General features: G+C 45.4%; 1 protein-coding gene across 1 annotated transcript; it reads right to left on the reverse strand.

Moving 5' to 3' along the window:
* Positions 1–1829: 1829 nt before the first annotated feature.
* Positions 1830–21577, reverse strand: ATF3 (activating transcription factor 3). Its single transcript, XM_053310157.1, has 4 exons — positions 21353–21577; positions 12074–12317; positions 10893–11000; positions 1830–7469 (listed from the first exon to the last, which is right to left on the reverse strand). The coding sequence occupies exons 2-4, from the start codon at positions 12311–12313 to the stop codon at positions 7272–7274; spliced, it is 546 nt and encodes a 181-aa protein (XP_053166132.1). The 5' UTR covers positions 12314–12317; positions 21353–21577; the 3' UTR covers positions 1830–7271.
* Between the last annotated feature and the right edge of the window lie 540 nt (positions 21578–22117).

Here is a 22117-nt window from a genome sequence, read left to right on the forward strand (position 1 = left end):
AGCTATTGCAACTTCTGGCTCACATCCACACTAAGTTACTCAAAAGCAGTCTTATTGAAGTTACAGCAATTCAATAGGAGAGATCCTATTTCCTATCTGTGGGGCCTGAGCAGAAAGCCTATTAGCATGAGGAAACAGAGAGTCTTCGTTGTTTTCCTGCTTGAGGATGCGTACGTAAACTCATTCTCCTGAATCTATGAAGGTCTATTCACACACAAACTCCCTGCATACAGTAATTGTGGAGAGCCTGATCCTTTTACCAGCTTTGGCTAGTACAGCGAGACCATCTTGGGTTCTCTGGGCCCTGGGACTTTTACACACAGCAGTTTTGACCGCAAATTTACAGGGAGACTTTACTGCAAATTCGTAGTTGTCCCAAACAACCACAGCAAATAGTCGATTTTTTAAACCCCAGATATAAATCGGGTCACACTCTAATGCACAGTTGAAAACCCAAATTGTGTGTGTGAACTGCTCTCTGATAACTCACAGGGTCATATGTGAATGCACCCCCTCCATTCCAGAGGAGATGTGAGTTAAAGGGCTTCAAAAGCCTCATGTGAAAAGTTTAGGAACATAGGAAACTGCCATATACTGAGTCAGACCATTGGTCTATCTAGCCCAGTATTGTCGACACAGACTGGCAGCGGCTTCTCCAAGGTTGCAGGCAGGGAACTTGAAACCTTCTGCTCTTCCCAGAGCGGCTTCATGCCCTGAGGGGAATATCTTGCAGTGCTCACACATCAAGTCTCCCATTCAGATGCAACCAGGGCAGACCCTGCTTAGCTATGGGGACAAGTCATGCTTGCTGCCACAAGACCAGTTCTCCTTTCCTACTTCCTGGTCATCCTTAGCTTGGATTAATATAACTCACTTTATGTGGGGCCTTTGAAGAAATGCTTAGAAACTTCAACTGATACAGAATGCTGCATCCTGACTTTTAGTTGGGACTGCATTTAGGGAATACTTCATCACAATACTATGTGAGCTGCACTGATTACTGATGTGTTTCTGGGCTCAATTCAGTTAGGTCCTAAGGACCCAGGTACCTCAAAGGACTGCCTCTACTGGTATAAGCCACCTTGCACGTGCCATTCAACATCTGGGGCTCTGCTCCAGGTGCCTGCATCTACCCTCCCAATCAGCCCCACTCCCTGACCCCAATGGAGGGAGAGGATGGTCTTCTGTGCAAATTCATGGCTTGGTTTATATCTGGGACAAAATGGTCACCCTCTCGTCAAGCAAGCCTGCACTACCATAGGAAGGCCTGCCTCCTAAATCTGCAATTCTCAATCTGTTTATTTATTTACTTACTTACATTTTATATCCCGCTCTTCCTCCAAGGAGCCCAGAGCGGTGTACTACATACTTAAGTTTCTCCTCACAACAACCCTGTGAAGTAGGTTAGGCTGAGAGAGAAGTGACTGGCCCAGAGTCACCCAGAACTCCAGGCATGATAATTCCAACCAACTCTAACACAGGAGAAGCATGTCCATTCATATCAGCCAAGGACCATATGAGTGCACCAATAACGTCATAACAGAATATAGTGAGGGCTAATGGACAGATGGGTTATTTGTCCCAGGTGCAGGGCACACTTGGTAACAACACCACAGGTGAAGGCAACAACAGAGCAGGTAAAAGGATGATGGTTCTACTGTAGTACAGGAGGTGATGGCATGGGGTTGGCATTAACAGTGGCATGGGGGCAGGGGTCATGCAGTGAATTTGGATAAGAGACATTCTACTGTAGTTAGAACATAGTTTATAATAGGTTGGGGTTTTGAGTGAGTCCTCCAAACGAGATAAATTAAGTCACACAGAAGAAAACATGTATTAGTCTTTTTTATTATTAAAGTATCAAAACATAAAACTTGATAATAGAAAACAAATTGCTTCTACTGCATTATTAAGTGTTCAGAATAAAACAGATATGTAAATCCATGCAGTTCCTACATCCATCCAACCATTCTTCCATCCAGCTTCAAGCCCTGGAGGAGGCCTCCTGTGCCTTGCACGGCAGGGACAAATCCTGCTGTTGCCACTTTTCAGACAGGACAAGCTGTGCCAGCCGAAACTCTCACTGCCACAGAGCTATCTGAGGCACGGGGGTCCTTCCGTTCAGGAAAGAGAAATCCTACATTCAGCCTCTCTCAAACAATACAAATATAGACTGTAGTACTAGTACCCTCTTAAAGGTATGCGCGCACACACACACAGACACAGACACACACACACGCAGCCACAGCTGAACAAAGATTATATCTTTGCCAAAAGTAGCGGTGCCGTAGTAAACATTTGGCATGCTAGTTAACAACATTTGTGTTTAACTGAAGCAGCAGCAGTAGCAGCAGCATGACGCCTGCGTCATTTATAATAAGTGATAGAACAGCAATATAAAAATCTCTCAAGGAGAATCATTAATTCTATGAGCAGATTTAACAAAGCCTGTCTGTATGATAACATCACACACACACACAACAGCATCAACCAACCCCCTCCCCCCATTTTTATTCTCTTGAATGCTTTTGGCAATATATGAAATACATGGACAAAGTATTGTCTATTAGACTTTGATTCAGTGCACTTCCATTTGTGGGCATCATATTTGGCTATTCTCAATAGCCCCTTGCACACCAGACAAAGGGTTGGATCCCAAGTTTCTCTGTGAGGAGAAGGCATGTTCTACTCTCACAAGGGCTGTTCTGCACCTCCAAGTAGAGCACTGTTTGGAAAAGTCAAGTTAAAACTGCCCATGTTCTCCATTTCTGCAAGAACATATAGAAAACTCAAGAACTGCTATAGATCCTGTTATAGCACTGTGCAAATTCTTCCCCTGGCACTGACAGAAGTGTGCTAGCAGCTATTTTCCTTCCACACGATTACTTCAGTCCAACTCACTGGAATTACCATAAATATATCAGTATGCCTTTTTAATAGGGCAACCATGTCAGATATAGGGGGAGTCTGAATACTTGCTTAGGGAGCTTCATAATTACACAAACCCCTTTAAAATTCATTCAGCATGATTTCTGTTAACATAGTTATATATCAAATTATCACAGTGACTCAATGTTTTCCCCCTTTTGTACATTGCACAGTTAATGTGGAGGCCATAAGGGATTTATTTTCGTCATATTACATTGGACAAGCTCTCAAAAGCGGATTTACCTTGCCGGAAGTAAAAAAAAAATCACACTCTGATCAAACAGAATTTGGCCCATTTCCTTCCATTTTTTGTTACATGAAATACACATTTGAAAAACAGCATTGGACATTACAATATATCCAGATCGCAGACAGTGCATTAAGTAGTTCTGTTGCAGAATGTAAAAATCAAAGAGAGATAAACAGGCAGCAGACTCAAGTATCCTCATCTGATTTAAAAGCTATTGTTTTGAGGTATCTGGTGCGATTCTGTGTGTATTCTAACACTGGGCAATTGTTCAATAAAGTATTTTGTCCTGCAAATGCCTCTGTCTATTGCATTGATTGTGCAACCAAATTTAAAACAGTTAGACCTCCACAGACTAAAGATATCCATACTGGAACATGGAGTTTGGCAGGAATGGGAAAATTCAAATTAATGTGCACAAATATGATCTGCAAAATCTTAAATGCTGACAATTTTATTTCAGCTCCGTTTTTTAAAATTCTGGGTGCAGCTACTGTTTCAAACATTTGGCATGTAAAGGCAGAGTGTGGTGAAAGGAACTTTTTTTTTGAAAATAAAACTTTTTTTTTTAACTTCTCAAAGTTTGAGAACTAAAATTTCAGCTTTTGAAAAGTCAACATTTTTGAAGTTGCTAGATTGTGTTTTACTGGAAGCTGCATTTACACAGATCTGGATATGCAAAGTGATTAGGACTGGTTCCTGTCTTTTAACTTGGTGGTTTGTCAAACTGAAACATTTCCAGTAATAAAAATAATATTTAACAGCAAAGAGGGAAAAGTAGGAATAAAACTTGGCATATCAGTTGCATTTTTCAGTCTTTTTACTTAGGAATATTAGGATAAATGAAAGGGAATAATCTTAATCTAGAGATCCTCATACATATGCAAATATACTCCACTTCACAGGGAGCTGGCACTGCCAGTTCTGACGGGACAAATGGCCTGTTGAGGAAGAAGGGGTGAGAAGGGATGTCTGGAATCACCCCTTTCCCTCAAGTGACCTTACTGTTAGAACCAAGAGCATGGAAGTAAGGGCAGGGTGCGGTAGCGCTACTCACATGCTCAGGGTGATGGATGGATGGGGGGTGTTGTTGTTGTAAAAACCCTATACAATATCATTTTGTGCACCCGGAACCAGAGCCAGAAGAGTGATCCATGTGCAGAAGCCTTGTAAGGACGGGGTGGGGTGGGGGGCAGATGCAGAGCACATATTTTGCATGCAGAAGGTCCTAGGTCCAATTCCTGACATCTACACTGAAGCAAGGATGTCAAGTTAACCTCTTGCCTGGGAAACACCTACTGCCTGCGTCCCTGGAAAGCTGTTGCCAGCAGAACAGGCAATTCTGGGTGAGACCGACTCCATATAAGGCAACTTCATGTGGACCCGGCTTGCTGGACTGGGGCCAACTTTTTCTTCTGCAGAAAACTGTAATGATAATACTTAACTGGCTCAAATCATCTTTCACAGAATATCAGAATTTAAGCACACATATTTAGTTCTTCAAAGAAGCCACTATGTTAGGTTTTAAACATCTACCATAATTTTTTATTTTTTTTAATTTTAGCTGATGCTTTTATAATATAGAAGTGGTGTGCACAGATCACAGTCCGAGCTGCAGGCCTAATTTGGACCGGTTTGTGGTCTGGCAAACCAGTTTGGTCTGATTTGGCCAAACCGCAGACCAGTCCAGAAATTTGAGTGGGCGCGGGTGGTGGTGGGGGGCAGCAAGCAGCACCTTTAGAAGTCCATATGCAGGTCAATGGACCAAGTGTCCGCTGGCTCTGTCACTCACCTGGCCTCCATGCATGTGCGGAGGCCCTTTGCGTGGTCAGCAAGGTGTTGCTGACCACGCAAACCCCATAATATTATAAAATGCATACCATTACTTTCAAGTAGTTGAAAGTTGCCTAGAAAAAGAGCAAGGTTATATACCTGACTGAGGGCAGCCACCATACAGCTATAAAGAACAAAAACAAAGCTTTCCATTATGCATGGCTCTTATGAAAAAGAACTAGTCGTGCTGGAGTGATGGTAAGGAATCCTGCAGATATCCATGTAGTTAAGCTCATGGGATGTTGGTGGGGATAAAAGGGTTCACATGTGTAGACGTTCACAGAATTTTTACAAGAGTTCCTGGCCTCTTATTGTGGCTCCCAGCCTTCAGGGGTGGGCAAACGAGGCCCTCCAGGTGTTCTTGAACTACAGTGCCCATCATCTCTGTATTTTAACAACAGCTGCCGGGCCACGGTTGCTCACCCTTGCTTTAGATTGAGCTTTGCAGCCTACATGTTTTGCCTGACAAATCCCCAGTAAGGGCTGTCTTCTAAAGAAACGGGTATGCAGAGATCACACACCAAATTCAGAACTTAATTTACATTGTGCATAGTTCTCTGGCCAGCTCTCTCACTGCACAGGGATAGTCTGTTGCCTGCTGAAATAGTGTTGTCAGGGTTGCTTTGAGCAGGGGGTATCCTGATTCAGAGAAGGAAGACAGACGGGTTCATTTATTGCAGCCTCTTTCACTGCCAGGATTCAGTGAGTCCACTGGATGGGGTGGAAAGCTGGTTTTGTGGTAGTGGGAATGAGCTGTCCCCTTTGCTAAGCAGGGCCTCCCCTGGTTTGCATTTGGATGGGCAACTACATGTGGCTGCTGTAAGTTAAGGGGTGGAGCCATTGCTCAGTGGAAGAGCATCTCCATGTTGGACTACAACTCCCGTCATCCCCAGCCATGATGGCAAAAGACCCAACTGGAGACCAGAGTTTGAGAACCCTTGCTTTAAGGGAAGCATAGTCTCATGAACAGCTTTACCCCAGCCAGGTTAACACAACAAGAACATATGGCTAGAACCGATGCCTATACCTGGCTTTGAAGGATGCTCCTGTACCTTCGAGCCAATGGGTGGTGGGGAGTTCAACAGGTGCAGTTTCTGCCAGTGCAGCACACAGACAGAAGAAACTGCCTTCCCATGCCGGCTATCAAGCTATTTAAAAGTTGGCAGTCCTACTTGGCTCATGGTGGACTTTGTTAAAATGCCGGTATTCATAGCACAGCCATAAAACGAAGTACTGGACAGTTTTGCATTCCCATACACTTAACATATACACATCAATTAACATATTCAAATTGACAATGACCATAGTTCTACTCTGGGGAAAGTGTTACCAAAGAAAGATTAGCAAGTGGAGTACCCCAGATATGGTGAACCACAATCAAAGAGGGCCTCTCATTTCAAGCCTGTATTTGTCACGATATTGTCTTGTGTACTATGAAGTTCCTTTGACTGCATGTGACTCAAATTAAGTTCTCAAAGGGGAATTTCCCCCTTTTAAAAAAATTAGCTAAGTGGGTAATGTTCCAGTTTGGTAAATTCAGACTTGGTTCAATTAGCTTTTTTTTTTTTTTTTTGCACAAGAAACTGATGCCTGTCATATCATCCCACAGTTCACTTCTAACATGAGTCATAGAAAAACCCACAGAAAGACTTCCGTTAACATCAGAGCAGCATGCTCATTTGAACACAACATTGCACAGTTGTAGAAAGACAGTAATTCCCGTAGTATTGCAATGCCTTTCGGAATTGAAAGCTGCATCCTGGAAGTTGCAAACCTCTTTCTTTTGAAAATACAAAGCAAAAAAAAAAAAAAAAAAGTTGCACTCCATCTATAATCCCTACCCAACCAAAGGACACACAGTGTCCCTTCAGCCTGGCCGTCTGCATGATGCGCATCATTGAGAGTCCTAGTGTTCTCCAGAAATAACTCAAAGTGCAGGTACCACATGCCAGCAGGGGCTTAACAAGTCTAGAGCTGATGTGAGTATGGCTTCTGGGAATAGCACGAATGGCAGATACTTAAACCTGAAGCAAAGGCAGAGGCCTCTCTTCAACCCAACTGAGTCTTTTCATCAGGGAGACTCACAGCCAAGCACACACAGGCCACTTAGCAATATCGTCTCCTCTGCTTTCTCTTGACTAACAGGAGACCGCAAATGCCAAGATAGCTTCTCTATGGCTTCTGGCTTGGGGTGGTATTTGAGGGTTCTTTTGGTGTAAAGGCATGTCCCCAGGGACATCTAGCATTGTCTCATCACAGTCACTTAGCCTTGCAAGGTTCCTTCTTTGATCTGCTGGATGAAGAGATTCCTTTCGTCCTCCGGCGTCCTTCCATTCTGGGCTCGGACGATACAAGTGGGCCTGTGCAGATTGAGCATATAGATCAAGTGTTGCTTCTCATTCTTCAGCTCCTCAATCTGAGCCTTCAGGTCTGCGTTGATGGATTCCAGCTTTTCAGATTCCTAGTCACAGAAGAAGAGTGTAAAGACAGAACGGGAAGCTTTAAACCTTTTAAAAGAAACCATCACCTCAATCTATCACATGATGTTCAGTGTGTTGAGAAGTGGGTTGCTGAAATCCAAGCTACAGTGTTGCTCAAAGTGCAGCGATGGTTATAATGAGTCCATGTGCAACCCTGAAAATCTGCACTTTCATCTTCTTCAGGGGCACACCTAAGTAATTTTGGAGCCTGGACCTGAAGGGCTTTGGAGGGCCCCCTCCCCCTGCTTGAGGGTGGTGGGTGGAGGCAAATCAAATCTCTTTTTTTAAAACATTGTTTAAAGCCCCGCTGCATAGCAAGGATGTGGCTCCCAGCAGGTGTGCAGGCCCTTGGGGGAGGGAGGTGGAAGCAAGAGCTCCTTCTCTGAGCCCGCCTACCTCCCAAATGACAGAGCGGGCCACTTTTGGCCCATTTAGGAGCTCTCTGTGCGTGCACACGCCTGAAATGGGCTGAAAATGGCCCAATCTGTCATTTGAGAGGCTCAGAGGAGGAGCTGTTGCCGCCGCCTCCCTCTCCCGAGTGCCCGCACACCCGCTGGCAGCCTCCGTCCCCACCATCAACAGCGCTTTAAAAAAATGTTTAAAAAAAGATTTGACACGCCTGGTGGGCATGGGGCAGTGTTGGGACTCTGGGAAGGCCCCCCCCCCCAGAAGACAAGAGGCCACGGACCAAATCTCCACGGTCCATGGCTGAGTGCGCCTCTGATACTCTTGGGCAAAAAAACTCTGGTTCATGCTCATGGCCTTTCCTAGTGCAAGCTTTTCTGTTGTGTTTGCTTGTCACATCAATACCCAGCTTCTACCCAGAATGTTGCTGTCAGAAGAACTGTTAGCTTTCCCCACTGTTCAGACTGTGCAGTGCCTCTCCTCAAATTCCTCAGCTAGTTTCTGATCCCCTTCCACAGCCAACAAGGAATTTCATCCTTACTTTTGAAGCTCTCCATGGCCTTGCCTCAGCTCATATTTCAGTCCTTGCTTTCTGAAATGTTTTTTGCTCTCCCAAGTTTGCCACACTCCCAGAGACGATGCTGATACTTCCATTTCTAAAAATTCTAGTTGGCTACTGAAAGGCATCATCTCATACTGCACAGGAGGAGGCAATGGTAAACCCCTCCTGTATTCTACCAGACAACCACAGGGCTCTGTGGTCATTAGGAGTCGACACTGACTCGAGGGCACACTTGACCTTTACTTGAAATACTTTAGAGTTAGTGAGGGGAAATTAATACGGTGGAGGTCAGTTGTGCGTGTGTGGTTTTTAAAAATTGTATGAACAGATCAAAGAAGAACACGCCAAATCAGATCACAATCTATTTAGGGCATCAGGAAAATTTGTATTTTAATTTTTTTTGAGAGAAAAACTAAATGCAAATTTTATGCAAAACAGAGGGGAAATTTTTCCCACTCACACTTTCCCAGAAAACCCACATCTACTACAAATATTTTCATACCACTTTTCAACAAAGGCCATGGAGAGCTCCAAGCGGTTTATACAGAAAAACAATATAAAATGGTTCAGCTCATAATGTAAAAAGAAACAATAGCCACTGGAGGGATGCTGTGCGGGCTTTGGGTAGGGTCAGTTGCTCCCCCACTACTAAATATAACAGAATCATCACTTTGAAAGGTGCCCCGTTGCTCATCTTTGCACATGCTGCCTCTTAAACAACTCTGCTTATTCTTCCTAGCTACCCCTTATGCCTGAAACCCCCCTTCCAGAAACAAACGTGGCACCCTCACTCTCCCTTCAGATAGCTCTCAAAGTCTCCGTTTCTCAGCTATTACCACCTCCTGTCATCATGTACAACTGCAAGAATCAAAAGCCCTTTTAAGACCGTGAGGCGGGTCTCACGATCAAGGAGACCCACCTCCAGAGGGTTAGCGGGGAGAGCGGGCTTAGCCCACTCTCCCTGCACACGAGCAGCCAGTCTGCTCCGGGCAGCCGAACCAACTGCCCACATGACTGCTGGCTCCATTACAGAGCCAGCGGGGGCTGGAGGGATCGGGGCCACATGGTAGGGATGTGCACGGTCCGGAGAAGTCCGGACTGGCACCGAAGGGGGGCCTTGTTTTTAGGGCGGGGAGGGCTTGCTTAGCCCTCCCGCCTCCTTGCCCCCGCCAGTGCCCGTATTGTACTGTATAGGGGCGCTGGAAACCAGCCGCCCCCCCCCCCCCGCCGCCGCGGCGAAATAACCTCTAAAACCATCCAGCCCTCCCTCCCTCCCAGCTAGCTGCCCGCCCACCCACCCACCCACCCACCCAGTCGCTCACCCGGTCGCTGGATAAAAAGCGAGAGGAGCTCCGGCACAGAGCTCCTCTCGCTTGGAAGGCCTCCAGCAGAATGGTGGCTTGCGCGCGCCGCAAACCACGCCGTTCTCCGGAGGCCCGGTCTACCCGGCGGGAAAGGGCCGGGTAGACCGGGCCTCCGATCGCTGGGTAGACCGGGCCTCCGATCGCCAGAGGCCCGGTCTACCCAGCGATCGGAGGCCCGGTCTACCTGGCCCTTTCCCGGCGGGTAGACCGGGCCGCCGATCGCTGAGTAGACCGGGCCTCCGGAGAATGGCGTGGTTTGCGGCGCGCGCATGCGCGCGCGCGCAAGCCACCATTCTGCTGGAGGCCTTCCAAGCGAGAGGAGCTCTGTGCCGGAGCTCCTCTCGCTTTTTATCCAGCGACCGGGTGAGCGACTGGGTGGGTGGGTGGGTGGGCGGGCAGCTAGCTGGGAGGGAGGGAGGGCTGGATGGTTTTAGAGGTTATTTCGCCGCGGCGGGGGGGGCGGCTGGTTTCCAGCGCCCCTATACAGTACAATACGGGCGCTGGCGGGGGCAAGGAGGCGGGAGGGCTAAGCAAGCCCTCCCCGCCCTTAAAGACATACCCCCCACCCGGACCTGAACCAGGCAGGGCCGGACCGGTCCGGCAGTTCGGCCATTCTTTGGAATGGCTGCCGGACCGGTTCGGACACACCACTACCACATGGCCCCCGGAAGTTCCAGCATGCCCTGCATGAGCGCGCAGGGCATGCTGGAGAGACGCCCGAACCGGGAGTCTACTTGTGAGTTGCCGCGGTGCGCCACACGATTAGAAAAACCAGGTTTGCAGAACGCTTGCTCCGCAAACCCGGTTTACGGGCAGGGCTACTTAAGTGGGTGACCCGCTTAAGAACCAGTGCCACCTGGCTCGCAGCAGAGCCCATTGATTCTCACGATGGGAGAAAATCGAGCTAGCCTCCGCTAGCCCGATTTTCTCCCCTCGTGTGAACAGCCTCATTCTGTTGTGTGTACAGTTGTACACACTTAGGCAGTTCTGACTGAAAGACTTCATCCCACCCCCTCTCCATAGTGTCTTCCTTTCTCAGATCGATACCAATGAAAAGAAGTCTGCTAACTTACTTTCTGCAGACATTCCGTTTTTTCCTTCTTTTTGTTTCGACATTTTGCTGCTGCAATCTTGTTTCTTTCCCTCCGGCGTCTTTTCCTTTCGTCTTCTTCTGGCGCGCACTAGCAACATTTAAAGAAAGATGGTGAGTTTTCAGCACCAGGTGGACTGGGCATGCAGCTTGACCTCAGCAAATCTCTTCTTCACCTACAGATGAAACTGCTTTCATAATAATTGTCCGGCCCCGAGACAACGGCCTTCCCCTGCCTAATTGTAGTTACGCCCCTGTGTCCGGGGCTTGACAAATCCAGGCGCCAGAGAACCATGGTGCCTAGACTAGGATATTCAGAGGTCAAGTTATTTAATAAAAATCTTTATTCATCCCAGGCAACCCTGCTTCTGTTCTAAGTGGACTGCTTGTAAAGGGGATAAAGAGAATCCCATTTAACCTCTCCCTCCACAAGTTTCATCACCAAGTCCAGTAACCTTTTCAGATATCCATTGCCTGGTTCCTACATTAATGGGCTGGCTCCTTTGTCAAGGCCTGCAATAGTGCTAGATGTGTCTATGTGACACCGACTCGATGGCACCACTTTACCTTCAGGCCACTTAGGCTCTCCAGCTGTTGAACTACAACTCCCATCAACCCCAGTTCATTGTGGCTGGGGATGATGAGAGTTTTAGTTCAACACCAGCTGCAGAGCCAAAGTTGCCTACTTCTGATTTAAATAAAGTTCAGATAGAAATGTTTACAATGTAAATAGGCTGGACAGCCCAGTCTGCAGATCAGCTAGGCATTTTTCGGTACTTCTACAAAGCCACAGACAGAAGCTGATTTGGGGACAGGCTGGTCCTCATAACCCGGAATTATTAATTGTAGAGAGACCCTGTTGTACACTGCAGACTGTTTGAGCATAGTGTACCGCACATAGTTCAGATGTGCACAAGACTACAGGCTTGCACTAAATGCAGCCACAGCCTTCCACTCAAACACATGTAAGTCGCCAACTGCAATAAGAACACGTTCTAGTGAAACCAATTTAGATAATACAACCTAACAATTTTGCTGATTAGGCTGTTAGTCTACAAATTACCTGTCGAGTTTAATGACTTTATATGGTATTCATTTCTTTAAAAAATTAAAATGCCATTATTGAACTTAAATTTAAAAAAAAGAGAGTGGAGAAAGGAGTACCTCTGCTCTGTACATCGACATTTCACCGGGCCTATCAGAAACTGTTACTGTGTCCAGAGTGGAGGGCATCCTGTGGGATAGGCGCTTATTCTGGATAGCGAATCGTAATTCTTCTTTGACCAGTGGAGTTAGATTTGTGAAGTCTTCAAAACCCAGGGATACTGCAGGAGACAAGCATGGAACAATGGCAGAGGCACTGACTTCTGAGGCAGACACTTGCCCTGGGTGCTGGAGCATCATTTTGCTAAGAGGGAAGAGGAGAGCAAGGATTAGCCTATCAGAAGGTTAAAAAGATAAAAAATATTTGCTAGGAGACAGTCAATTCTCAAAAAAGGACCAAAACAGAAAACATGACCTTTGGCCATGGAATCATTCTAGCAGTTTGGGGTCATAACTGACCACACATGCCAACATATTGAGTTAATGGTTGTGTATATTACCAGTGTTCCCCCCTAAGGCGTGCAAACACATGCACACAATTTTTTTTTAAGGTCCACTCAGATTCAGGTAGATCCCACTCGGAATGCACATGCACACACAGTGCCTTGATACTGCCACCCAGAACAAAACTCTTTCCACACACAGATGGAAATTTTCCCTGAAACCAGAAAAGTGGAGGTTCATGTAATGAGCAAAAACACAAAGCCGATTCACGCGAGCAGCCTAACCCAGGCTAGGGAAGCCCCTTGTGTGCAGTTTCGGGATCCACACGGATCCTGGCGCTACCCACCTGCCTAACCCTACTTTTTACGCTGGCCTTCAGCTGAGGTTAAGGGTGGAAATGCGCCCTTAACTCTGGCGCTGGGGTCATGTATGTGCTCGGGCTGCTTGCAGTGCAAGAACACACAGAGTCAGGTGTCTGGAACATCTGACTCATGGCGTGGGGGGTATCCCCAATGCATTGCACTTGTCACATGGTGCATTGTGGGCTATCCCGAGGCTGGGATCCATTGTCTCCACCTCCGGAGATCCACGCTCCCAGCAGAATATCCTTTCTCATCTGGGGGGCAGGGAGGCATGTCTGACCCTGCCTTCCCCAGCACCCGCCCTCCTGCATGCTAGTGTGCAAAGCCATACAGTATTTAAACTCAGCGATTGGCAGTATTTCATGCATGCGGTGAGCTGATCTTCTGCATTTCATCACACTGAAATCAACCTGATCTTTACAGAAGGGATCAATGACTTAGTGTTCAAATGAACACGAAACGTGCTTCTTGGAGTCGATCTTGAGGTGTGCTGGAGAAAGCAATGAAAGCCTTAATCATAAGCTTTTGCAGGACTTCTGTGCTTCCTCTGGCACACCTAGACTCCAAGAAACAAGTTTCATGTTATAGCAAAACCTTTTACAAGTAGCTTCACAAGAGATAAGCTAATTACTGCCTTTGGGCATTCGTGTACAGATATGCAGCAATCACACTATCCAATTGATGAATCAGATTTTGTAATCACAGCTTTAGGCAATGGTGAGAGTTAGATAAGCCTCATTTTGGTCCCCTGTGCAAGTTATATAGTTTACATAGCTGTGTGTTGGAGAGCAAAAGCAAATTTTAATTTGTTTATGTTTTTACAAATAATGTATTTTTATTTTTGCATTTTTAAATTACAAATCTACCCTGCTTTATCACAAACCCTGTTGAACAGCAGCACCTTTAATCTCCTCCAAAAGCACTGGCAGAGAGAGCGCTAGTCAGACCTCATGAGGTAGGGAATTTCACACCGTGGACACAGCCTCAGAAGAGGCCCTCTTGCACGTTACCAAGTCTCTAATGATCATATAGGGTGGGTAGGCGCGTATGGACAGAAGTGGTCCTTAAAGTACCCTGGTCCCAAGCTGTTTAGGACTTTCAAGGTAGCTACCAGCACCTTGAAACCAATTGGCAATAAAACAAAGATGTGAAGGAACCAAATTCCCGGTTTATGATGCCTTTTTTCAGTTCCCTCTAACCTACATAGGAAGCTGCCTAATACCAAGTCAGACCATTGGTCCATCATCTAGCTCAGTATTGTCTACACCAGGGCTGCTCAACTTCAGCCGTCCTACAGATGTTGGCCGACAACTCCCATAATCCCTAGCTATTGGCCACTGTGGCTTGGGATTATGGGAGTTGTAGTCCAATAACAACTGGGTGGCCAAGGCTGAGCAGGCCTAGTCTACACAGACTGGCAGTGGCATTTCCAAGGTTACAGGCAGGAGTCTCTCTCAGCCCTATCTTGGAGATGCCAGGGAGGGAACTTGGAACCTTCTGTATGCAAGCATTTAGGATTATCTTAAAGTGCTCATAGTCTCCCAAACATGCAAACTAGGGTGAAACCTGCTTAGCAAAGGGGGCAATTCATGCTTGGTACCACAAGATCAGCTCTCCTCTATTAGAGAGAGCGGCAGCCCGAAGATCAGGCAGGGCACTTCTCCAGGACTGAGGCAGGAGTTTCTCTCAGCCCTTTCTTGGAGATGCCAGGGCGGGAACCTGGAAACTTCTGCATGCAAGCATTCAGGTGCTCTTCCCAGAGCAGATCCATCTCCTAAGGGGAATATCTTATAGTGCTCAGTGTAGTCTCCTATTCAAATACAAATCAGGGTGGACCCTGCTGAACAAAGGGGACAATTCATGTGCCTTATCTCTTTAAAAAAACCAAAACACCAAGGACAATATCACACACAAGAAGTTTTCTACACAGAAAGCACTTCTATATAAGAATTTGCAACATGCATATACAGTAGATGGTCATGCTTATTGGTCATACACGTTTTGCTACACAGAGTAAACTTGAATTGAAAAGCCTTGGCTAATCATGGCAACAAAATACATATATTTGGCAATCTATACATGTTTCATATTCATTCCTACATGGAAATATTGACCAGGCGCAAAGCAGACCTCGGACAATAAAAGTAAAAAAACCTAAGAGTTCTTGATCATCGAAAGGAGGGAAGATTTCCTAGATTTGTTTGTCATTTCCATAGACCTTGAGAATCTTATGTAATTTTGTTCGGAAATCCCCTACTTATGACTCACAATACAAATAGAGATATCTTTTTATCCTTCTAGGAGGTAGAAGATACTCAAACCAAGTCAACAGCAGCTTACCAATTTCAGGTTTATCATTTAAGTTTTAGGTCACAAGTAATGCTGAAGACAATACAAACTTGATAAAAGTATTAAATTCACAGCAATTAACGTACTAAAAGAGAAAGATCCTTACTTAATGAAAACCTCTTCTTGATTATGAAGATTGCTCAATTCTGCATGGGGAGCCCAGAACAACGTATTTATTTTCAAGCTTATCTTCATAGCCAGAAGAGCTAGGACATTCCTTTAAAATTCCCCAGAAATCTCATAAGACGCTGAATATGTGTAATTTATGTGTAATTCTATGCAAAGATGGGAGACGTGCACAGACTGCATTTATAGCCATGATTCACGGCATCTCTTGCCACTTTCCTGGAGTCCTATTCTATATGTTGGCACTATTGTTTTTAGCAGAGAACCCTGAGGGTTTGGAAAGTGGCCAAGGTTTTGTGATAGCAGCTCCCTTGCAAAAAGAAAAAAAGCCAACTGGGAATGCTGTCAGCAAAGTAGAGCCTTCAAGAGAATTACTACAGCTTCAAGCTATAGTAATCCCATTCCCCAAACCACAATGTTCCTAATACACATTCTCAGCTGTGTTTCAGATAATGAAGAGTCCCATGACTTGCCTTCAACACTAAATAACCACAACCACCCCTCACACATCTGAGATTAGGGAGAAGGCCATCTAAATCAGAGGGTGTGACTTGAAGATTTAATCCCTGCAGGTTGTTGCGATCCATGTATGCCAATAATTACCCCAAGCATTTGTCACAGTAGTATCTCACCCTTCCTCTGAGGAGCTGATGTGTTTTATCCTCGCATCTAATCAACTTGTGGAATTCTCTACCTCGTGATGTGGTGACAGCCAACAACCTGGATGGCTTTAAGAGGGGTTTTGATAACTTCATGGAGGAGAGGTCTATCATTGGCTACTACTTGGAGGGCTAAAGGCCACCTCCAGCCTCAAAGGCAGGATGCCTCTGAGTACCAGTTGCAGGGGAGTAACAGCAGGAGAGAGGGCATGCCCTCAACTCCTGCCTGTGGCTTCCAGTGGCATCTGATGGGCCACTGTGCAAAAGAGGATGCTAGACTAGATGGGCCTTGGGCCTGATCCAGCAGGGCTGTTCTTAAGTTCTTATCTTCCCTGTAAAACAGATCAGAAGCAGTGCCTTGTCCAAGGATAGCCAATAAGCCTCATATGTGAGTAAGCAAAACTGGAACATGGTTTTCTTGCAGCCAAGCTCAACTTTCTGTCCATTATACCTACTAACTGTTCTTCTGCATGCACTGTGCTGCTACCGTTTCTGATTAACCATCACCTCCACCTAATGATGCAGTGGGGAAATGACTTGACTAGAAAGCCAGAGGTTGCAGATTCAAATCCCCACTGGTATGTTTCCCATTCCCAGACTATGTTTCCCAGACTATGGGAAACACCTATATCAGGCGGCAGCAATATAGGAAGATGCTGAAAGGCACCATCTCATCATCATCAGCCATGAAACTAGCTGGGTGACTCTGGGCCAGTCACTTCTCTCTCAGCTTAACATACTTCACAGGGTTGTTGTGAAAGAGAAACTCAAGTATGTAGTACACCACTCTGGGCTCCTTGGAGGAAGAGCGGGATATAAATGTAAAATAATAATAATAATAATAATAATAATAATAATAATAATAATAATAATAAAGAACTAAGAACAAATGCAATAAGAGCAAAAGTTGAAAAATCAACCACAAACAGCTAGTGCCGCCTTTGTAAAGAAGCAGATGAAACCATGGACCACCTAATCAGCTGTTGTAAAAAGATCGCACAGACTGACTACAAACAAAGGCATGACAAAGTAGCAGGGATGATACACTGGAACATCTGCAAAAAATACAAGCTACCTGTAGCCAAAAATTGGTGGGATCATAAAATTGAAAAAGTTGAAGAAAATGAAGATGTAAAAATATTATGGGACTTCCGACTACAAACAGACAAACATCTGCCACACAATACACCAGATATAACTGTAGTCGAGAAGAAAGAAAAACAAGTCAAAATAATCGACATAGCAATACCAGGGGATAGCAGAATAGAAGAAAAAGAAATAGAAAAAATCACCAAATACAAAGATCTACAAATTGAAATTGAAAGGCTGTGGCAGAAGAAGACCAAAATAATCCCAGTGGTCACTGGCGCCCTGGGTGCAGTTCCAAAAGACCGTGAAGAGCACCTCAACACCATAGGGGCCACAGAAATCACCATCAGCCAATTACAAAAAGCAGCTTTACTGGGAACAACCTATATTCTGCGACAATATCTATAACAACAGCAACAACATTGACAATAAAATTCTGGCATCCCAGGTCCTTGGAAAGGACTCGATGTCTGGATAAAACAAACCAGTCAATAACACCTGTCTGACTGTGTAAACAAGAAATAAATTAAAAAATACTGCACAGGAGATAGCAATGGTAAACCCCTCCAGTATTCTACCAAAGAAAAACCACGGGGTTCTGTGGTCACCAGGAGTTGACACCGACTCGACGGCACACTTTACCTTTACAATATACCTATGAGAGTTCCAAGCCAGAGGGATATGGAGTACTTTAGCCATCAGTGAAAGTAATTTTAAAAGAAAGATGTTGAACACCTATATCATACAAGAACCTGGGCCTCTCCCAGGACCGGTGCAAATCAGTTACAACATTAATTCATCATGTAATTGTTAAGTGGTACATGGTCTTCACAATATTACGTGACAAACCACAGGGAAACATTCCAAAACCAATTTATGAAGAATCAAGTGCTGAATTTCCAAAGAACTAAATTACAAGACCCAACATACCTTTCCCATGGGGATGGACCATAACTTTGTGGCAGAACACATGGTTGTTTGTGCGTTTTGAATGCCAAGCTTCTTCAAGCAATGAATTGCTTCACAAATAAGGCTGCTAGATCTGCACATCCACTTGATAAGAATAATCTCCAGTTTGGGAGAAACACCACAGATAAAATGTTTGTGCCACATAATCCGAGAGAAGAGCTGATCTTGTGGTAGCAAGCATGACTTGTCCCCTTAGCTAAGCAGGGTCTGCCCTGGTTGTATATAAATGGGGGACTAGAAGTGTGAGCACTGTAAGATATTCCCTTAGGGGATGGAGCCGCTCTGAGAAGAGCAGAAGGTTCTGAGTTCCCTCCCTGGCTTCTCCAAGATAAGGCCGAGAGAGATATTCCTGCCTGCAACCTTGGAGAAGCCGCTGCCAGTCTCTGAAGACAATACTGAGCTAGATAGACCAATGGACTGACTCAGTATATGGCAGCATCCTATGTATGTTCCTACGAGTCAGATGCAAAAAGCTGTCATAATAATAATAAGACCATTATTGTTAATAATTCGTTTAGCACTTAACACACAATTCAATAAGGTTTGTCACTAGTCCATCTTCTGCAATACCCCCTGTGAAAGACAGTAGCTCTCCAAAGCCTCAGGTCTTTCACAGTCCTGCTGTCTGATATTTTTTAATTGGAGATGCTAGAGACTGACTCTCAGCTTGCTCTACCTACCCTTGTACAATGATGACCCATACGCAACACCTCCTGTTCTTCTACACATTGATCCTACCCATGGGACCAGATGCAGCCTATAGCTTCATTCCAAGCAGCAAGAGAGATTCCAGAAGCTTCTCATTTCTTCCAACTTGCATCAGTTTGTGCCCATGTTGTATAACATGGGTACTCTACAGAATTGCTTCAGAAACATGCCCATTTAAAGATGGCAGACACTCCTTTTCTCTGGGCTCGTGTTTTAGAACTACCATCCAATAATGTTAATAATATTCATGGCTCATATTTCTGACATATAGTCCATTTATTCTGGAACACTCTCAGGCACCAGCTGAACCTGGTGATGAGCCAAAGATTACATTCTTTGAAAAGCTGGATGACTTTCAGATAACTTGGTTGACATTAAGAGCTTCACCCTGGCATTAAAAATAGAACAGGGCACCCTGACCCAACTCTGTGCACGCCTTTTGTCTCATTTTTCTTCTGAAACTAAAACTCATGTTTGTCTGGACGCTTTGTTTCATTTTTGTCTGATAAGCTTTGGTTTCCCCCCTGAATATTTTCCCTTCTCCTGTTGATGCAACAAGACCTATTAACCATAGAGGTTAATCTCCCAAAGCTTTAGAAGCAATTCAAGTTCACAACCACCCTGACCTGAACTTGACCTCTAGGATTCTGACATTGTAATTTGGCCACATTTATATGCCTGTTTCAAAATTGTCAACTGTTGATACTACGAAGAAAAATCAATATAGCATTGGAAACTGCTCTCTTTCACTAGTCTTCTGTAATATCATCACTAAACTCTGCTTAAATGGCAAAATGGATAACAGGGTTTTTTGTTTTTTTAAAAATACCCTGTCTTTATTTCAAATCAGTCCTATCATATGGGGGAAAATGGTTTACAGGGATTCTGATCACTCTGTTTTGTAAAATAATATATCCTGACCTTCCTCCAAAGAACACAGGTACTCTTTAGCCTCACAACAATCCTGTAAGACTGCAGATCATGGGGAATATTTCCAAGTAAACATTCACACATTGTATTTTACAGCTTCAGCCCTACAGAGACTCCCTCTGGAAATAAATCCCATTGAACTCAGTAGGATTTGCTTCTAAATAAACCTGCAAAGGCTGGAGCTGCACAAAAGTTTTGAGTTTATCTTGTGGGCACTGACTGCAGTCAGTGCAATGGTGTTTAGGACTCGGGCATTAAGACATTGTTTGACTGTCTTGTAGGAGAGTTTAGTACAGTATCTGGTAAGGAATCATTTATTTTAAATGAAGGAAACCTTCATGTTTAGAGACAGAGACCACTTAAAGTTACTGGCTGCCATACTTAAGAAAATTACTCAAAGTCCCTCTGACATTAAAAAGGACAATGTCCTTTTTCAGCTTGTCCTTTTAATTTAATTTCAATGTCCTTTTCCAGCTTGTCCTTTTAATTTCAATGGTTTTGAGCAGTTTTCCTCAGTATGTCAGCCACTATGACTTGCCTTCCTAGGAACAGAACCGGAGAGATATAAAAAGTATCGATCTCTACACATGAAGATTCCCTACATTTAAAATAAGTTATTCCCTGTTAAACGTTATTCGTCTACAGAAATTAAATTCCCCCTCTAGACAGTCAACTCTTGTGGTTTCAGAAACGCCAAAGTCCTGAAACATCATCGCATCGACCGATTCTCAGTGAGGACAGTCTGCATTAAACGATTTGTATTCCTATGCCCGACTACAATACTTCAAACAGTTCCTTTATAATGCTGTAGTAGTGTATATAATCAAAACGGACAATTCGAACTTGCAGCACTCTACGAAGCGGCGTCGTCCTCGAAACAACCAGGGCGCCGCCCACCGGCTGCCGGCGGTAAGACCATCTCGCCAAAGAGTAAAGTCCTGAATCTTTCCGTCAACTCGCGCGCCATCCCACAACCTAGCGTAAACTAGTAATGATCAAAAGATCACTTATAAAACTCCTGTTCCCAAAAGAGGTCTGAGAAATGTTGGCGGCGACCTAAAGAAACAAAGCCGATAACCTGCCTACTAGTAGTTTTTACGCAGTTTAGAAAACACGATCTTGGGATCTTCTAATCTGAATTATTATTAAAAAAAATTTTTTAAGGAGGTAGAGAAAAAACAGGGCTTTCCCTCACTTCAAAAACAAACACACGCATACACAAAGCGTGAGGTGGCCCGAATGACTTGTTTGGGAGGGGGGCGATCAAAATGCCAGAAAAGGCAAGTTAAGAGGAAGCGAAGCGGCAGTTTCTATTGCTCAGGTATGCCTTTTAGCGATCAGTCAGAACTTCATACGGATGAATGAACTTTTACTTTCGGTTAACCCGAACTTCTAGCCACTTTCAATAATTTGCCTTAGCAACTTTCCCCGCTCATTTCCGCTACAAAAACGCAGATCTTTTAAGACAGGAGACATCTCCCGCTCCTTTTAAAACAAAAGTCCTCCAGAAATATGACAGATATAGGCTTAACAAGAACTCAAGAGATGGAGCGACGGATACAGACGCACCCAGATACACGCGTCTCTAAATCTTGTTTCCCCCCAGCCCGATTCCCAGCGGCGATCGAGGTGTGGGGGGAGCCCCTCAGAGACCCTTTCCTAACCCCCCCCCTTCATTCTTGCCTTGAGTTCCGCCGTCTTACCTGTTCCTCTCTTCCTGTCCGAGTTTTCTTTTTCTGCCCAGTGTTTGGAGAGTTAGAAGAACAAATAAAAGGTGTGGGGTGGGGGAGAGAAGCACCCAGATATGAGTGTTTTCGGAAAGGCAGTTAAACAAGAAAAAGAAATTTTGTTCTGGGCTCCCGTCGAAGCAGGATGGGTGCCGCTGCTGGTGGGCGCTGGACAGCAGGCGCGCCTCCTTCGCTCTGAGCGCGTCCCCAAGTCTCTGGCTCTCTGCGCGGTTGCATCACTCCCTTTTATACAGGCAGTCAGCAGCATTGGTATTTACTCTACCCTAGTCCGGGGGCTGATGTCATGCTATTAATAGACTCCTTCAGCGAGCAGGGCAGGAGGTGGGGGTGTGGCCAAGCCCTTCGGGGCGGGGCTGCGCTGCGGGGTGATGCAAGGCTTCCCCCGGCGGGAGCGAGGGGTGGAGCCGAGAGGCCGGCCAGGGCGCGCGGGGCTCACGTTCCATAAGAGGCAGGCCGCCGAGGAGGAGCAGCAGCCCGGCCGCGGAGACGCCGCCTGGGCTGCTGGCCAGATGTGAATACCCTGTAACAGCGGCGTGGTCGCTCCATGAGCCAATGATGCCCAAGCCAGGGCATGACTGCAGAGCGCTGGCATCCCGCGGCGAGGAAGCGGGGCTGGTCAAATGTGAAGCGGTTGGGATGGGCTGGACGGTTCTGCGATTCGCCTCCCCACACACCATGAACAGACACATGCGGGGCTTGGAGATGCCTTTTGGGGGATGA

The sequence above is a fragment of the Hemicordylus capensis genome, chromosome 1, assembly GCF_027244095.1.
Source record: "Hemicordylus capensis ecotype Gifberg chromosome 1, rHemCap1.1.pri, whole genome shotgun sequence".
NCBI lineage: Eukaryota > Metazoa > Chordata > Lepidosauria > Squamata > Cordylidae > Hemicordylus > Hemicordylus capensis.

What these genes read in the sequence shown, in the direction of transcription:
- ATF3 (XM_053310157.1), bottom strand. Translation starts at nt 12,313, where the DNA reads ATGATGCTCCAGCACCCAGGGCAAGTGTCTGCCTCAGAAGTCAGTGCC. An exon ending in TGTCGATGTACAGAGCAGAG is followed by an intron (nt 11,001 to 12,073) that starts GTACTCCTTTCT and finishes AAATGTTGCTAG; the next exon opens with TGCGCGCCAGAAGAAGACGA. An exon ending in AAACGGAATGTCTGCAGAAA is followed by an intron (nt 7,470 to 10,892) that starts GTAAGTTAGCAG and finishes TTCTGTGACTAG; the next exon opens with GAATCTGAAAAGCTGGAATC.